Genomic DNA, 18,664 nt, shown 5'->3' with positions numbered 1-18,664 from the left:
TCCCAATTCACTGCTATCACAATAGCAAAAGGTAATAAAAACTTGTGGTTCTGCAGTAGGGAGAAACAGGAGACCTAGACTCATTATTGCTTTTGCTCCAATTACTACTTTTTTTTTTTTAAGAAAAAATGCTAATGTAAATGAACACAAGATAGATAACTTTAGAATAAAGAATATTCTTTCTAGTAGAATTATTCTCTTAATTTAAAAAGCCGCTTTTTTCCATAATTGGATTAAATGAAAGATTCTAAATGAGTCATTGAACTTTGGACAATGTTTTCTGACAAGTTTGATGTTTTGGGGGATAGGGGAGTCTTAAAAGGGAGAGAAATAAATTAGCTAAGCCATGGCTGGGCAAACCACACTCCCCCTTCTGACGATTTAATATTAGAAAAGTTTTAGATCATTCCTAGCTGTAAAAGTGTTTTCCTTTGCAGCTGAAGAATTTTGCCCTAACCGCAGTTAGTGCTGGTAGTGTTTCTGTGAGTTTTGAGGATACTGTTCAAGTAAGAATTACTAATAGTTATTAAACTATTATTTATTGTGGAGATATATAAAAACAGGAACAAAACCACAAGAACCATTGATATTCTTAATACAGACAAATCTCACGTGAGACTGGTTTTGCTATCACAGTGAAATTTGGTGCATTAAAGTTCCTTAAAATCTCTCTTAGCAATTGCAATTTTAATTCTTGTCTTTTTTTTTGACTTGTGGCTATGATAAATATTTAATTGATGATGATACCATATGGGACTTAATATTTATTAATTTAACTCTTTTCAAAAATTCACATTTTTACTTAGAGCATAGATATTGTGAGATTTTTTTTTTTGTGGCAGAATTCTTCCCCAGTAAATTAACTAGTTAAAATTCAAGTCCTAAAATAGAGTACCCTTACATATTGCTTGCCAAGAAATTTTAAAAAAGCATTAGACCTTCAATCTAGAAATTGTACATCATTCACATCTCTCAAATGGTGAGTTAAGACTGCTTGTTTGCTTTCCAAAATTGCTCAGATGGTTATTGTCTTTACTATATCAAAATTTGCAAATGTTTTAAAACGATTAAATCTTTCCAGGTGGACAGTCAAGTGTCTTGAGAATAAGATTATGTCAAGGAAATTTCGTTAGTGAAAATAAATCTTTGTGGCACTCTGGTGTAGATTTGTGTAACTACAAATGCTGTAAATTTCCATGTATTTTGTATTGATGGGGACCATTTATTGGTAGGAGACAGTATTCAACCTTTCCAGTATTTTGAAAATAATAGTTGTGTGTTAGGAGTGCGTCTCCCCCATTTCATCTGAGTTTATACTTTCTCTGATTTACTCTATAGACCCGGTATTTTAATACTGTACTTTGCTTATGATTCCTCAGTTAAACTATGTGTCTTGTTGTCTTTAGTTTTCAAGCATGAATATGCTTATTGATTTCACTAGGGCTACTTTGGCATATAAGCTGAACAGATACAAATACAAGTCTATCTAGGCAATACTAAGCAAGTCTTGTTTTCCAGTATTAATACTCTCACCTATTCTTATCATTCAGGTATAATGTGTCTTGATCAACTTCTTTTGACTTTTTTAGTATATGTTTGTTGGTGTTGTGGTGTTAGTATTACTGACACCATCAATGGAGAGTATTAAGATGATATAATTTGATGTCTTAAGTGTTTCATGACATCTTAACATGACATGGATTAAAGCTATTCTAAAAATCGGAGTGACAGTATTTCAGACTTAGTTTTCCCAGTCTTCATTTTTTTTCCTGATAAGTTGAAACAAATGTTAGGAATGAGAAGGTATGTATGGCTATTGTCAGGTGAGGGTGAGATTGTTGTTAAAAAGGGTGTATGCAATTAAATAAGAGTGGGTTGTTCTAAAATCTGGTTGAAGGGCTGGTAACTGAAAAAGTAACTGTTGAACTGATGGACCGATGAACTGGCTTGTGTGGGTGAAGCAGCATACAAAAAGAAAACTTTTTGTTTTGAATGTTTTGTTTTGAGTGCAAGAAAGATACAGAAACACAGTGAGGAGCATAGCTAATCTGTTTGATAACAAAAGTCTTTAAGAATACAGTATAGTCAGAGTATATGCACAGATTTTATTCTATGTAGAACATGGTTTTAAGTACTTAAGACAGATGTTTTATTATACTGGAAACCAATAAAGGTTGGGCTAGAAAATACACTTTTAAGAACTTGGATTTGATATCCTAACCACCAGAATAATGTAATAAAAACGTATGGTCAGTTGATATTGAGAGTGTCCATTACTGAATCACAGAATGGTTGAGGTGGTCAGGATCTCCGGAGGCATCTGCTCCAACCCCTGCCCAAGCAGGGCCACCCAGAGCAGGGTGCCCAGGACCATGTCCAGGTGGCTTCTGAAGATCTCCAGGCAGACTCCGCAGCCTCTCTGGGCACCTTCCGCTAGCACACAATCAAATTTGTCTTTTAGAATAATAGAATTACGTGCTGTTTAGGGCAAATAATAATAAAATTAGAGTAAAAAGCATACTTTCTCCCACTGTTGGAGAAGAATGTCATTAGTTTCAGCGAGTTCAATTTAAAGTATTTAAATTCATTAGTCAAATCTTAGACTTCAGTACCACGTGCTTATTAGCCTAAATTGGTCCTGCTGCTATGGAAGGCAGTTTTACCCTCTGTTTGTCTGTGCTTCTTGAGTTTCCATTCCTTCCCTCATGCTGGACTTACGACTAAATGGTAAAATAGATGAAAAAATTATCCAGCTGTAGGTGAACCTGAGAAAAGGGAAGAGGACTGAGATTCGCTTTCAGCCTGTCATTAAAATGGAGATGGCAGGAATGAGGGGGCAGAATTAGGATCTGTCTTTACACTTCAGCAGCTTCAATTTATGGAGTATTAAACTGCTCGTGACATTTTTATTTAGAAGAGAAAGGAGGAAAAAGGAATAGCACAGAAGAAATCAAAGGTTTAAACGCACTGTTTAGGATGTGTTTTCATGTTTTCCTGTATTCTCAACAATATATACGAAGCAAGTTGTCTTAGGTCATTGTTCTTGAAACTGCTGTTTTGTAAACTTAAAATGTACATGAAGTAAAAATTTTATTTTGTAAGGTGTTTTGATTTTGAAGTATTTCAGATGCTTGCTTTCACACTTGATAACAGTCCAGGCTTTGACTGAGCATTTCCTTGCTACACGGGAACGTGGGTTATCTATCAAATCTAAAAACGGGCAGCACTGGCTTTTAAAATAAGTGGCTGTAAACTCATACAGGATTTGTCAAGTTAAATGAAAATGTATGGGGAAACATAGCCCCAAATTTCTGATTAAAAGTGTACGTTTTACAACGTGCTATTTCCAAACTTTTTGAAATCGGAGAAGTGAAATACTCAAATGCAAGAAGGGCTAATGCACCTGATGTTCACACCATTATCTTTCAGCAGTAGGCTGTGTAAAACTTTGAAAAAGCAAGCAAGCAAACAAACACAACTAGCATTAGAGAGGTTTCCTTTTAAGATGATTAACTCGGTTTAAATTAATGTCTGTCTTCATTAAATAAGCTGCCCAGGGGTTGCTGCAGCAACTATAGTCACATATTGACATTTTCTTCTCATTCAGACATTCGTTTATTTTTAAGTGTTTAATGAGTTCCCCACTGTCATACATAAAACAAGAACTTAAGGCTGGAAAGTCTATACATTAAAAACGGAGGGGGGAAAACTACAGGTATTTTTTTAAGAGATGTTCATAAAATACCTCCATCAAGGTCATGACTGCCTCTTATTTTTACCTTTGCAAAGCATACTGGATTAGGTTTTGTTACTTCATGGTTGGGATGCAAGTTGCAGGGGAGAAGCTGAGCTGTTACGGTGCCCTGAGTATTACCATATGCGATGCTGAGTGCCATGAGATCAAGTATTCTGACTACAAAAGGACAAGTGAAAGAGTGTAAGAGGAACAGGAGCTGTGGCAAGGATGTAGCAATGGTCCTCCAGCCTGTGAGGGAGTCCTAGAGGGAAAGCAGAACTTAAACGTGAGAAAATTTGTGCTACATTATACAAAGAAAACCTTCAAAAATTGCTGGTGATCAGTTTAAAATATAAAGGAAGTATTAAAAAATGGAGAAAAGATTTTCCCGTGAAGTGCAGTGTGGAGTCTTGGGGCAGGACTTATGCTCAGGTGGTCACAAACTGACCTGAAACAGAAGAAAATGTGAATGTGTTCAGATGTGTTCCAGCAGTTGCCCCCTGTCATATCTTCAGTCACCTTTGAAATAAAATGAAGGTTAGAAATGAGTCACGCTTAACTGAATCTACAGCAGAAAGATTTCGGGTTTGGAAGATATAAGGTAATTCAGCCGTTTTCAGATAAAATGAACTAACTTTGAATAAGTGAAATTAACAATGGATAATTGCAGAGCTCAAACTACCCAGCTATGCAGTGTCTTAGCTGTAAAAGCTGAAGGTCCATAAAGCAGGTGGCTGCATGCAGCTGCCAAACATCATCTTAACCTCATTAGTAGTCAGTAAAGCACCATCACAAAAGCAAGTTGCAGATGGCAGGGAAAGAAAAGGCACATAAGAACTAACAAAAGGAGTCCTTGACTATGTACAGTTACTTGCAAAATAAAGCAATTTAGTGTAAATGTCTGAATATATGTGGAGGCAAAAGATTGCTGCTGGTAATTAAGGTAGTTTTGAGTGGAGGTCTGTTTCTGGGTAACACCAGCGAAAAGCAGCTGCAAGTTTGCTTTCATTATGAGCACAACTGTAGTAGGAATGATAATATTTATTATGAATGATAATTCTGTTTTATTTAAATAGAGCATTGCTCGTTCCTCTCCTGCAGAGCACTGTTTCCTAGCTGGTTCTGCTGTTACCATTATTAACTCTTTATTTCGTCTCAGAACACCCAGTTGATCTACTAAAGCTGTTCTTCTTTGGGTATGTTTATTGTAATCCTTATTCCTCAAGTTAATCTGTTTCTATGTGATGTGGCTGATTTAAAGTTATGTGCCAGTTATCAGATTTATGCTTTGGCTGCCTTCTGTGTGCCTCTCAGAATGGATGGGAGCTGAATTACAACTGCTTTTCCCCGAATGAGTCACAAATGTTTGTCTGGCTTTTCTACCCAACCAAATTTTTAATCACCACGTAAGAATTGTCTAGCTTTGTCACTTCTACCTGTCAAATTTGGCTGAAATTTGGCTAAACAGCCAAAGCTGAGGAGGTGATGTGATGGAGAGGGGAAAGGAGTAGGAATGTAATACGTTCAATCTAGCTTCAATGTAAGTATGCCTAGTGGTGCAACCACATACATTGATTTGAGAAATTAGATGAAAGTCCCTGCTCTGTTCTGGCTGCCATGCTGATCTATGGAGCACCGTCAGTGGTGGGAAAAGAAGAGCTATGAAGATGTGATTACCATTTTCGGCGGAGAATGCTGGTAGGGGTTCCTCTTAACAGCTGTTCTCCAAGCTATGTGTGTCTTCATAGTAGTGCAGCAAAAAAAAAAAAAGTGTGGTTACAGAATAGCAGCCTCTGGGAGGTCTGAGCAGTCTTGAGGGAGTGGGACAGCAGGTCCTTGGTGAAAGTGTGGTGAAGGTGGGCAGTGAAGATGGAGCCGCTGCACAATTACAAAATTGTTCCTTAAGAATTTTAGGTTCCTCAAGGCCAGCTCTGGTAACGTTACGTGTCAGCAGTATCGATTCGATGGAGTACTCTTCTCCACTCTAAAGATGGGTCAAGATTTTCCTGAGGATGGGTCAGGCCTCAAATGGGCCTGGTTTAAGAATAGTTTGTCCTGGATAATCTCTCCTACAAAAGTGGAATTTATTTGTAAGTGCCGCTTTATTCTCTCGTCATCCGTACCGTGTCAGTGATCCCTCTTCTGGTGTCTGTCACTTGAAGTTACCATTTTTGCACTGAACCGTCAGAGACGACAACAGCAGCTTGATCTCACATCCTGTGAATCACCGAGTTAGTAAATCAAAAGCCAGCTTTGATAATTCTTGTCTTTTCTGCTTTTCAGGAGAGTTGGATAATGGTAGCATTGATGCAAAAAGCAGCTATGACTGTGTGGTCTGGAATCGAAAAGTTAAGCTGCGGTATGACTACTAGCCTTTTAACTGATCAACTTTTCTTAAAAGTTCTCTTAAATTAGAAGAGAACCTCGATGCCTTTAAACTTTGAGGTTTTTATACTCAGAAGTTGCTGATACTTCAGAAAGCTTCTGTTTGCTCACTCGGTTCTGAGTCTTAAAATGCATTTCCACCTGAGGTTTTGAACTGTTTACTTACATTGAGGTGTAATCTTGGTTAAATGAATAATTCTTAGGAGACCTTAAGGGTTCATGAGCTAGATTGAATTAGTTGACTTATTCCCGCCGGAAGGGTTAGTTGAGAAAAATCTGAATGCTATGAAATAACTCAGTGCAAATGTTTCTTTCAGCTAGCCAGTGCACCCGTAGGTCTTCTGATCGTGACTCTGAATCATGAGGAAAATATAGTGGGGCATAATGGCTTTTTGGTATAATGAAAACTGCTGTAACAATTCTGTCCAGTTGAAATACACATAAATGTCAAGATTTGGGATTCAACTTTTTTTTTTAAAAAAAAAAACCATGAATACATACAATGTTGTTAGCATTTACTTGAAAATAGAGAGCTCTTTTGCACGGTACAGATTTTATGGTAAGGAACAGGCAGAGGAAGATGTAAGGCAAAATGTAATTGAAGTGTTTCGAATAGACGAACTTTCTTCAACCCTTTGCTTAATGTGACGGTAATTTTTTCAGTCACTTTCAAAGGGGGGGATAAAGAAAGTGTGTTTTTATATATATATATATATATATATATATATATATATATGTATGCGTAGATGTGTGTGTGTATTGAGAGAGAGTGCCAAATTTCAGACTTCATTGCCTGGCTGGCCTTGGTCTTGATCTTTTACAGAAGATTTAACAGGAAGTGGCAAGAGGCATAGAAATGTAATCAGTTGAACTGTAACAGAGAAACAATGTGGTTAAGTACTTTCTTGGCAGTGTGTTGCCATTTTTATCCATTCAGCAAATGTAATTTATTTATATATCTGTCAGTAAATACAAGGCGGCATCCAATAACAAATGCAGCAAGGATTTAAGCCGGAGTGTATTGCTGTGTTTGACACAAAGGTCAAACCTGGGAAAGGGCCTTGAAATTAACATTTCTTGAAAACTATTTTTCCTTCCAGTGAGGTTATCTCTTAATTCCAGCAATCTTCTCTGTTTGATAAGCAGAGAGCGCATACATTTTGATTATATGAAGGAGGGAGGAGGTGATGAAACTTAAATAAATAAATAAAAAATTCAGGCGGCATTGCGTTCTGCTGATAAGAATGGAACTTTATACAGCACAGAAGAGATTACATGCGGTAGAATTGGGAAGCAAATTGTATTTACAAAAGATAGCATGATTTTCCTAATAGGTGTTGAAAACAGGCTATTCACTCACGTATTCTGCTGAGCTTGGCTAGAAATAACTACATTTCAAAAAGGACAAATCTGATTGAAGGTAGAAGCATTCCTGTCTCGCAGACACTTGTCTAAAGGGTTTGCATTAAATTTTCTTGATGGGAGCACAGTAGTGTTTTATTCTGCATCTGTACAAACTGGTAATGTGGAAAATAAAAATACAAATAGTGTACTTGATTGCTTCATGCTTCAACCACTTGAATTACTAGATTTATGTCTGCAATTATGGAAGAGATGTTGCAATATGATAGTTCGGCAATAACTGTCACAATTGTATTACCAAAATATATATACAACTCATTTTTGAAGTTAAGGGTATTAAAATTAAGTTTTAGGGACCAGATATATCTTCCTGGGGTTTTATCTTGTTTTTAATGTGGCCAGAGTGTTTTTAAAGAACTGTAGCGTGTCTAAATGCTGTCACTTATTAATAGAATACACGAGTCAAAGATGTCATGTGCTGCAGAATTCTGCAAGGTATTATACATGTCTGCTGAGAAAAGTGATATTTACCTTGTCATGGTAATATCAACAAGATGCAGAATTCTCTGGTTGTATGTCTGTGCTACCTCTGAAGCCTTTAAATTTTTTTCTTCCTCTGTTTAGATCCTGGATTTGGTGAAGGGCATGCATTACCAGTTGGCCTGTCAGAAGTACTTCGAATTGACACACGATGTAAGTAGCTACTAATTTTTGTTATACTATAATCACCGTTTTTGTCTCGAGGAAGGCCATGGAAATCGTGCATGAAATCCAGAGGCTATTTGCAGCTTTCACATCCATCAGCTGTCTTGCCTTGTTAGCTTTCATTTCAATAATTTCTCATATTCTTTTGTAATTTCCTACATTTATATATTGATGTTATTTACTATCCTGAATGTTAGATACAGTAAAAAGTTACGATTTCTTCCTAAAAGTGGTCAATAATGTAAAATTTTGTCTATTTTAAGCCCTTTAACTTTTTCAATATCCTCTTTTTAAACACTGTTATTTTTAACCCATAATGTATGTTTGATATTTTGAGATACACCTTAAAAATAAACAGAATAGATCTAAGAAATGTAACTGAAACTCTAATCTTCCAGCACTTACAGAGTTAATATTGTTTATTTTCGTTTGACATTTTTTCATGTCTTTGGTCACGTGTGATGATTTTTTAAATCAAACTGAACATTCACAGACCTTTCCCACTTGCTTAATCATAAGCTTCTATAAAATATTAAAGCAAGATCCACAAAATTGTAAGGTAGAGAATGGCAGTAGCATACCTCCTGCATGATTTCTTGATTCAAAAAATAGTTTTCTCATTGGCTCGAGGTTCCTTGTTGTCAAGAAAAAACAAGAGGGTGCAGTCTTTCTTATAAATTTGTCCTCTCCACAGCTGAAAAAATGGAAACATCCCTTTCAAATATCAGAACATGGTCTTGTTCAAAATCTGGTTGAGGATTAGATGACCCACCCAGAGACGTTTGCCGTTGACTTCTTTTGTTCTTATTGGTTTTCACATTTGATTTAGATGGAACTGCTTGTTTCCTCAAATTCCCAGCAGTCATTAGGGTGAATGTATAGCAAAAGTATACTCTGAAGCCATATTCAGTATTGCCAGTTTGGCAGCTGTAATTTGAGAGGAACGCTTTGTCTTATCGTCAAAGAAGATGATAAAATGGCTGTAATAATCTGAAAGGAAATTCAAAATTATGTATTATTTGAAATTTAGATAATATATACCCTATGTACGGCTAAGTCAGTAGAAATAATAATTTTCCCAAGATGACTATGAACCCAAGGTCAATATTCACCAAAGAATAAATCAACATGGTGCTGAATGTGTGTTGTGTTTTAGTAAAGCTGTCTTTCCGTTGTCCTATGGTAAATTCCCACAAAGCTTTATTTTCTTTCAGTCCTGGGTAATATGAATATGTGTTTTCGCAGCTTGCGCTAAGAAAATCATCTTCCTGCTTTGCTGCTGTTTCATACTTCAGCTAGAGATTCATCTTACTTGTTCTGTTTTCATTCATTTCATGTAGAAATGAAACTGTCACCTAACAACAGCTCTGTCCTGAAGGTTATCAAAATCTTCCAAGAAACAATAGGAAGCATTATGATTGTTCTTTTTCACGCATTCAACTTCCCTGAGAATTTCTGCATAGGTTAGATGTAAATGTAGCCTCCAGGGAATAAGTGCATTCTATGGACAGGTTTCAAGCCACAAGCACATTTCCTTTTAATATGAGTTATTTTTTAACAAGAACTGTAGTTTTTATCATGTTTTGTTTTTGGGGAAGAAGGAACTAGAATCTCTGGATGAAGAGCTTTCCAGAAGTCCTGCTGTCCCAAAGACTGCGTGTCATCGTTTTCAGACCTAGTAATCAAACTAGTGAAAAAGATTTTGTCAAGTTTTTTTGTTCATCTGGTTACTATAGTAACCCTTATTCATTTCTACAAAATCACGTTTAGTACATGTGGAGTAACTTACTGCTTTCTAAATCCCCCTGTGAAGATCCTCTGACATGTAAAAGCTTATAAACGGAGATATTGGGAATGCTGTCCACAAAAGTAAATGGAACAATTTTATGTGGAACAATATGGCGCGTTCCGGTCCCCTTCTATTGTTTGCTTCTTAGGTGGCTTGAATGGTTTGAGGCGATAGGTCTTTGATTTTTTATCCTGGTAATTTTTTCTATAGTCCACTAAGTAATTTTACTGAAGTCTGGTTATTTTTATGAAGTTTACTTAACAGAAAGCAGCACAGTGGCTGCAAAACTGACAGAGGCAGAACATAGACAGACGCTGTTGGTGTTCCCTCTGTTAGTTCCTGTCATCGTTGTTCCAGCAGCAAAAGCACAAAACACAGAAAGTCACTTTCTACAGTTTGAATGTCACATGGTTATGAGGGTGCTTTTTTTTTTTGAGAATTTAGCTGCTAAACTCATCAACAGTGTGCTAAGAATAATTTTTCTGTCCTGCAACTACATGTTTTAGTAATTTTATTTTCAAGGGGAGGATAAAAAAAAAAAAAAGTCTCTGTAATTGATGATAGCTAATCAAGCAATATAACCTTTGCTTTCCTGTATGCGAAGAGCAGAGCTTTTCAGTGGAAGAAATTCCTGAAAAATCAAGCAGTATAATGTTGATTATTATTGTTTTGTCAAATAGCTGAAAAATCTTTAGTAAAACTTTTCCAGAAAAAATGGACTGGCTCACCTGGAGAATTCTCAGCTTCAATTTTGTAATCTGTCCAAAATTTTATCAAGGAAGTTTTTGATATATTTTATGCAAAGCAGTTCTTGTTACCTATAATTCTTGAGAGTTTGTAGTGCTTATGTAGATTAGACTTTCTGATCTACCATGAATGGCTTTGTAGCAGAGACTTGCTTAAGATGATGATATTTTTCTGAGTTCGCTGAGTTTACACTACGTCTACCTAAGAACTCTCTGCATTTCTTCTCCGTCATCATTTATCAAATCTATATTGCATTTTATTTTCATGCTGGCAGCAGCTTTGCTTTTGGCTTCAGTAGTGTAGTGCTCGACACTAAGTCTGTCCTAGTAAGTCCAGCTGAACTAGAATGGGATGTTTACGACTATGTGGGGAGAATCGGGGGGGGATGCTTTGCACCTCAGTATTCCCGGTTTACAGGATACCTAAATGCTGCTTATCTGAAGATTCAGTGTAAACTGGGCTTATTAACTTTAGTGCTACACCTCACCTAAACCTTTTTTTTTTTCACTGTCTCACAACCACAAAACAAAAGTGACCATCATTTTTTGCGGTCCAGTGCATTGTCTTCATGCAGGAACTAATGTGTTAAAGAAATGTACCTACGTGAAATTCGCTAAGTCTTTCAGAAAGTGTGGAAAAGGGAAGCACTGCGTATGGTGCATGATTGGCTTTAACGTGTATTTCAAGTTCTGGGATATTAAGGCACACTGCTTTTTGGGAAAGTTATTTTTTAAATGATAACAGTATAATTTGATCAAGACAAGCAGTTTTCCATGTGAGAAGAAAAGCCATTTTGACTTGATAAGAGTTATGAATGAATGGCCTGTGTAGAAATATGATAGAAAAGATATGATAGAAGTATGACCAAATGGCTAGATATTTTCAAATTATCATATTTTAATAAGAAACAATATATGTTTGTTATACATGAAACTAGAGTAAGTATTCAAACTACCAAGATACTGAACTATCTTGTCTTTTTAGTCAAATTCGGATTTGAAGTCTTATGGAAAGCATCATAACTGTTTGAAGTTCTAGTATTTGTACGTGAGTTCATAGTAAGCTATTTCATGTTGATTATTCTTTTTAGATTGGTTAAGTTTTTATTTTGTTTTGAAGAGTGGGCAGAAGGCAGCTTAAGTAAAGAGGAAATGAGACACCCTGCAAATGAAAGGAGTGCAAATGTAACCCAAAGTAAATAGTCACAGTAATGAGGAATGCCTTGCACGGTTACAATAACAGAGAGATTTTATTTTAATTTAGTTGATAGAATTGGATAACAATTCAAAATAGAGGAAAATATTTCCAGAATGAACAATTTTGATCTGGGCAACATACATATAGTCAAGTAAAAGAGATTGATGATATGAGTCAGCTGTGAACTACCAGTAGGTTAAATTAATGTTCTTGTGTCGGCTTGCCTGTAGAAATAATTAGTGCTTCAAGATTTGATTGTAAATAGATCACAGTTGTACTGATCGAAGACTGGCTATTATGAAAAAGAAAACCTAACTGGTTAGTGTCTCTGTTACTAAGTTGTATTCCAAATGAACTACTGTTAATGTCATTTGCATGAGTGTTGCTGTGCCAGTTACTTGCTGTACAGCTGATTATTTATATATTAACATTCCTCTCTCAGCATTTTATTCCTGAGTACTGATGTTTTGCAATCTTTGTGTATTTTTAAAGAGCAAATGAAATCTGGCACACTTAGCAAGCTTTCTGGTGCTAAGGAATCACTGCTGAATAGTTTATTAAAAAAAAGAGGGGGGAGGAATTAAGTCAAAGACATTTTTCTTAGTTTGTGATCAAATCACAAGAATGTTGGACTTTTTTTTTAATTTAAAAAAAAAAAAAGGATTTGGTTGCTTGGGTTGCTTGATAACACCGTGATTGCTCCACGTTTTTTCTGTAATGTCAGCTTTTGTTTTAAAAGTTCTTGGTTAAGAAAACAAAGATACAATAGCTATAAAACGATTGCTTCAATTTCTTTCAAAACAACATTTGCTATAGCAGAACTGTAAAACCGGAATTTGTATGAAGGTCAGCATGTGCAAAATGTGTTGAATCCAAGAACAGTCTTGTGATAGCATCAGCTACTGGATGGAATAAAGAGTTCTGTCTGAAGTGACAGGTCTTTTCACTTGGATCGACAGACTCCCCAAGCTTAAATTTCTGACTGCCCAGAAAATACATTTTTCTTTGGGCATAGTGGCTTCCAGATGGATTTACAGGTGTGAATGGATAAACTGATAGAGAAATCTACTTTCTCTGCTTCTGGTAGCTCTAAGTTACCAGAAATTTACTAAGTTAACGATGAAGGTTTTTCAACTTGCTGTGATTTTTTTGGTGTAAAGCACTAAAACACTGTAAAACTTGCATGAAGTAACATGAACAGCGTAATGTAAAAAAAATCAAGGAAATTTCTGTCTGCTTCACCTGCGTTTTTGTGGTCCAGATTTATTGTGTAGTTCCAGTCAGAGCAGAATATTTTTGTTTGGAGAAATATTCACCGAAACCTACTGAAAATTTCACAGAACAGAATTATTTATCACTATCACAAAGGATAATGATGATTACGAACAAAACTTTCTCTTTTCCAACTCAAGAAAAAAAAAAAGGTGTTGGGCAGAATTCTTTTAATTAAAATAGCATTGTCTAAACGTCATCCACTAGAGCTTTATTTTAGCAGCATTTAGGTTTGAAAAGGAGAAATGGTACATGGGATCATACGACAATTTTAACTAACAGTCTGTAAGTAGCTTTTAGACAAATGCCATCAGTCACCTCTGGACACGTGGCTGTGGGTTTTATTTATACAACGAGCTGCTTCTGCAGCTCGTTCTAATTTGTTGGGGAAAGTGCCATAGAACAGAATTAGAGCTACAAAATGAGTCTTAAATTGGTCTGAAGAAAACTGAGATTTTAAGGAAAAAAAGATAATTAAGAGCTTTTCCTAAGAAAACCAGCTTTTCACTGTATGGCTTAAAAAATAAGCCTTTTTGGTGTAAAGAAGTAATTTAGTTCCCAGATAATGGAAATTGGGACATGGATGAAAGCTGGCTGGATGAAACTCATCCAGATAAGATTGAAATGAAATTCAGTAGTGGTTTTAGGTTTCTTTTTTTGCTATGTGCCTTTTATTTTGAGTTCCAAATTAGTGTGCTAGGCCTGCCACTTATTTTTAGGGTTTTTCAAGCAAGGTCACTTAGTACAGTTGCTAATATCTTTTTTTCATGCCTGAATTAGATTTTGTTGTACATGCAGCCATTTTCTGATGGCGCTAAGATAGGCTGCAGTAATACATTTAATCAGGATCCCATTTAGGACGCACACTGATTCTCCGCTTTATGATTTTTCACAAGTGGCTGAAATTTAAGCTGATGGTTTTGCATGTTAAATCAGCCACCAGTATGTATCCTCATGCGATGTGTGTGAGTGCGCACGTGCAAAGTCGCTCATTAAGTTGCAACTGACTCCTTTCTGGGAAAACGGGAACCTGTCTGGGAAAATGGGAAGATTGTGGCAGCAGAAGATTCCTAGTCTGTGCCTTTTAGATTCCTGGTTTGTTGTATCCCACGTTTGGGAATTTTTACAAAATTCCTGAGTCTTTGGTCACTGGAAGGACTGCATTGGTTTGACACTGGTAACTACTGTGGTGGTAGCTCAGCACCACCACACCACGCTCTCACTCCCCGTCTGCAACAGAGCAGGGGGAGAAAATAGAATGAAAATCTCATGGATTGAGATAAGGACAGGGAGATCACTCAACAATTATCATCACAGGCAAAACAGACTCAGTGTAGGGAGATAAATGTAATTTATTACCTATCACTAACAAGGTAGAGCAGTGAGAAACTAAAAACACCTTCCACCCATCCACCCCCTTCCAACTCCTCCCCCCGAGCGGCTCAGGGGAAGGGGCAATGGGGGCTGCGGTCAGTCCCTGACGCTTCGTCTCCGCCGCTCCTTCACGGTCGCTCCCTGACCCTGCTCCCCGTGGGGTCCCTCCCACGGGATGCCGTCCTTCCCGAACTGAGCCTGCAGGGGCTGCCCACAGGCAGCAGCTCTTCAACAACTGCTCCCACACGGCTCCGTACCACGGGGTCCATCCCCCAGGAGCAAACTGCTCCAGCACGGGTCCCCCACATGTGGGCGGCAGCTGCCCCCAGACCCCCTGCTCCTGCATGGGCTCCTCTCCAACAACTGCTCTAATATACAAGAACAAACTTAATCTGCTTCCTTATAAATATTGGTTTTGTGGCTGCCGGGGAAAAAAGGGGAAGAGGCGAAGCTACTGTTTTCTATTGAGAGTTTCACATTGATGCTCAAGCTCTACATTTATATTGTTCAGTTGTAACAAGTTCTGTTTATATTCTCTACTGCTGTTTGCATTCTAGACTTACTGAAGTCCATTTATTAGGGTAGGAAGATAAGGATTTAGGTATAGGGTTCGGTTGTCCTAAATTTGTAAAGGTATACTGTTTTACCTGTATTGTTTTTTGGGTTTGTTTTTTTTTTTTTTAGTACAGGAAAGACAGTCTAAAATACTGTCTGATTATTTCAAAGCAGTAATTTTATTCCCCATGCGAGGGAAGAAGTTTTGTGATGAAAATAAATCTATGTTATCCTAATATTTCTTGGACTAGTATTGACAAATGTATGCATTTTTATTCAACAATATAGAAACTTATTAAGTTGCTAATTAATTTGTTCTCAAATATGAAAAAATGTTTTTTTCTGAAATACAATAACGTTTCCTTTCATTTTGTGCAGCTTGACGACATTGGATTTTCTTTGAATCATCCTAATCAGTATTTTGCAGAGAGTCAAAAGTTATTAACTGGCGGTAGAGAGCTGAAGAAGGAACAAAGTCATTTAGGCAACTCTCAACAAAAAAGCAATAGTCAGGAAAGCATGACTTCAACTTCTACTCCCAGCTCTTCAAATACAACAGCTGATGCAGAACTGGAGGGACTGGAGGCATACTTCACTGAAGATTAAGCAGCTATGTTTTTTTTTTTTTTCTTCCTTTCTGTCTTTCTTCTTTAGCTGAATGTGTCCTTATACTAAGGAATATGCACTTCACTACCTAGAAGACGCAGGCATTTAGTGCTTTGAATGGGCTGATGAAAAGAAAGTTACTGAGGCTGTAATCGTATCCGATACTTACAATTGCCGGTTTAGGATACTGTTGTATAAAGTGTGTCGAAGGATGGGAAATGAAAATGCATTCCCAATTCTTAAGTGATTTTTGCCTGACTTGTATTTTTTGATTTTGTTCAAAATGTTTAATTATTACCCATTTTCTGGTCACTTTTATATGATTCTTGTTAATAAATAAATTGTAAAATACAAAGTTGTGGTATGTCCTTTTTAGCTGTCTTTGTGTGGTAGTTCAGTAGGAGTTCTTGTGATTCAAATTGCCCTCTGAAGGGCATGAGCCAGTCTCTGTTTTCTACGTGAGGAGCTGAGGGAAATCAACTTCCTTATTTGTGTACCTCGTCACTAAATTTTGAGAGCCTGTTTTGGTACTTGAAATAGAACCAAGTAGAGTTTAGACAATTGTATGAAGAAGGTAATCCAAAAAAGTGACACCACCAGCTGGTTAATCTTGAAGAAGCCAAAGACTTCCTCCCTTTTCTGGAGAGTGACCTAGCTACCAGTAAGGCCCTGTAAGCAAATAAATACAGTGTTGTTGCTAGTGACAGGCCACAGGCTTTCTAGAAACTCTGCAAACCCTCAGTAGCAAGATTTCCCGGGCTTGTTTTCTCTAGACCTGTCTTGGCCTACTTGGAGCTTTGTTTTAACTCTTAACAGCAACTGCCTAATGGCAGTCTTGCTGTGTACAATTGTCTGTACAGTACTTTGTACTTTGTACAGTACAACTGTACTGCCTATGTTTGTAACAGTTTGGGTATGTTTCTACAGCTAATGGCTAGTAATAAGTAGCTATTGCTTGTAGAATGATTTGATCTATGACCTCAAGTGCTGCATATAAACAACTCACCAGTGGTGAGCCAAGTGCTGATACTTGAAGAAATACAACCTAAAGATTGGTGCAAAGCAGGTTTTAGAGATAAGAAAATAAAATAGAAGTCTCCAACATGAGTAAACTACACTATATAGAATGTATTTGGATATAATGTGGAATTGCTAGACCAATGAAGAAGTCTGAAGAGCATTTTTGGAAATGTGTAACGTTACCCCCAAGTGAAGGCTGAAGAGGAGAGGTACCAACGCCCACCATCAGCATCCTCCTATTCATGACGAACAACTTGGGACCCTGACCATTTGCTGCGTGCAGGAGGATGCTGCTGACCTTAGGACCCCAAGGGGCAATGGCAAGGTGCATGCACCACTTAAAGGGAGAGGTACAAAGAAATACGTATGTAACCTGTGTAGTTGTCTTATGCTAGAGGCTTTATTTTCTCTGCAATATTTGACTGATTTAGACTATTAATGGTGTGGCTGGACTAATGATTATTTGATTACTGTTTAAATGTTGTACTAGCTGTCAATCTCTTTGCTTCTCATATGCAATGTGTTCCTTTGAGGGCACATAACTTGCACAGGGCTGGTGCAACACAAGGCATTAAAAAGAAAATACATCTTTTGTTGTTAGAAGACCATTCACAACCAGGATTCAAGGTTCCTTGAATTGTTCCTTTATTTAGTGTCTGCTTTGTGTAAATTACCAAAAAGCCTTACTCCTTTTAATACATGGTATCCAAAGGAGTTACAGAAACCTATCCTGAGAAAAGGCTCTGCGTGCCGGGTGCTGAAGGGCAGTTGTTGTTCTGGGCCCGAGCAGCAGGGAGTTACAGACACCTGTGGATGTTAATCTCCAGTTAATCTCCGTGTGGAAGTGTTGGACTCCACTGGTTGCATTAGATGGTTAAGAAACCGGACCTTAAGGTTTTGAAGTGTGCTCGTGAGTGCTAACTATCCTCTTTGAATTACTGAATATTGAAATTGGAAGTGCCTTAATGAACAGGATCCTTAATGAAAGGATCGTGGAACCTTTTAATAGAACTGAAACTGTTTCAGCCCTCCCAAGTGACTTTGTGCTCCTTATGCTCCTGGTGAAAGAGCTGATCAAGCAGGTCGAGGTGTACTGGATGCGGGCATCCTGTCCCAGCCAAGGCCCACAAATTGTAATTTATGATTGAGTAGAAACATTTCTGTTCTGCCCTAACCCTGCTAATGATGACATTTGTCACCTTCTCTGTGATAAAACTCTTAGCGCTTCATTTGTGAGCTCTACGTGTGCTTTGAAATCTGTTATGGTGGGCGTGGGCTTCTTGCTCACCTATCTGTATTGATTGTAACATTAGCAGAAAAACATTATTTTTAGGAATTCAAACATAGAATTTAAAAATAGGTCTGTTGTTACAGGGAAGAGCATATAACCTCACAAATCCTCGGTTGAATGAAAAATCTTCATCTGAATTGCAGCAAACAGCAGGATTTGACGAAGCCTTTGTTCTCCACTGGTTTACATCATTATCGCCAGTTTACGTCTCTGGAGGTACTAGAAATTGCTTTGAACTGTACTTTCTTCCCTTTTATTTGAACTGTATTTTCTTCCCTTTTATTACCTGTCAGGTGGATTCTAAGGAAAAATACATAATAGCAAAACATACAAATGAGTACATACAGTTACAGGTAACTAGCAAAAGTTTGTAATTAATGTTTTTTCTCTATATGAAGGCAGTTGAAGGTGATTTATTTTCATATTTCACACATTTTGACCATCTTGACTTTGAAAGCAGAATATTTTGAATTCGATCCTTTGTAAAAACCCAAAATGAGAATCTTCCTTCTTAGCAGCTGGACACTGAAGAGTTATTTGTCTCCTAGAGCTTTAAACTCTTACTGCCTTGTAATTTGAATAAGAATCACTTGTTCCTTGATTACAGAGCTCTTTGAGACTGGAA

At 37.2% G+C, this 18,664-nt stretch overlaps 1 protein-coding gene across 4 annotated transcripts in view; it reads left to right on the top strand.

Annotated features, from left to right (window-relative positions):
- PRIM2 (DNA primase subunit 2) overlaps nucleotides 1–16,073 on the top strand; it is a 113,095-nt gene extending 97,022 nt beyond the window's left edge. For 3 of the 4 annotated variants that reach the window (XM_066994747.1, XM_048078826.2, XM_066994746.1), the window contains 2 exons: nucleotides 8,108–8,176; nucleotides 15,501–16,073. In XM_066994747.1, the coding sequence (XP_066850848.1) occupies nucleotides 8,108–8,176; nucleotides 15,501–15,728 (297 nt within the window). In that variant the 3' untranslated portion in view covers nucleotides 15,729–16,073. Of the gene's footprint in view, nucleotides 1–6,019; nucleotides 6,096–8,107; nucleotides 8,177–15,500 lie in introns of all 4 variants that reach the window. The other variant, XM_066994748.1, reaches the window with a different exon arrangement.
- The last annotated feature ends 2,591 nt before the right edge of the window (nucleotides 16,074–18,664 follow it).

Source organism: Anser cygnoides, chromosome 3, assembly GCF_040182565.1.
Source record: "Anser cygnoides isolate HZ-2024a breed goose chromosome 3, Taihu_goose_T2T_genome, whole genome shotgun sequence".
Classification (NCBI taxonomy): domain Eukaryota; kingdom Metazoa; phylum Chordata; class Aves; order Anseriformes; family Anatidae; genus Anser; species Anser cygnoides.
This window is presented reverse-complemented; position numbering and strand designations above follow the sequence as displayed.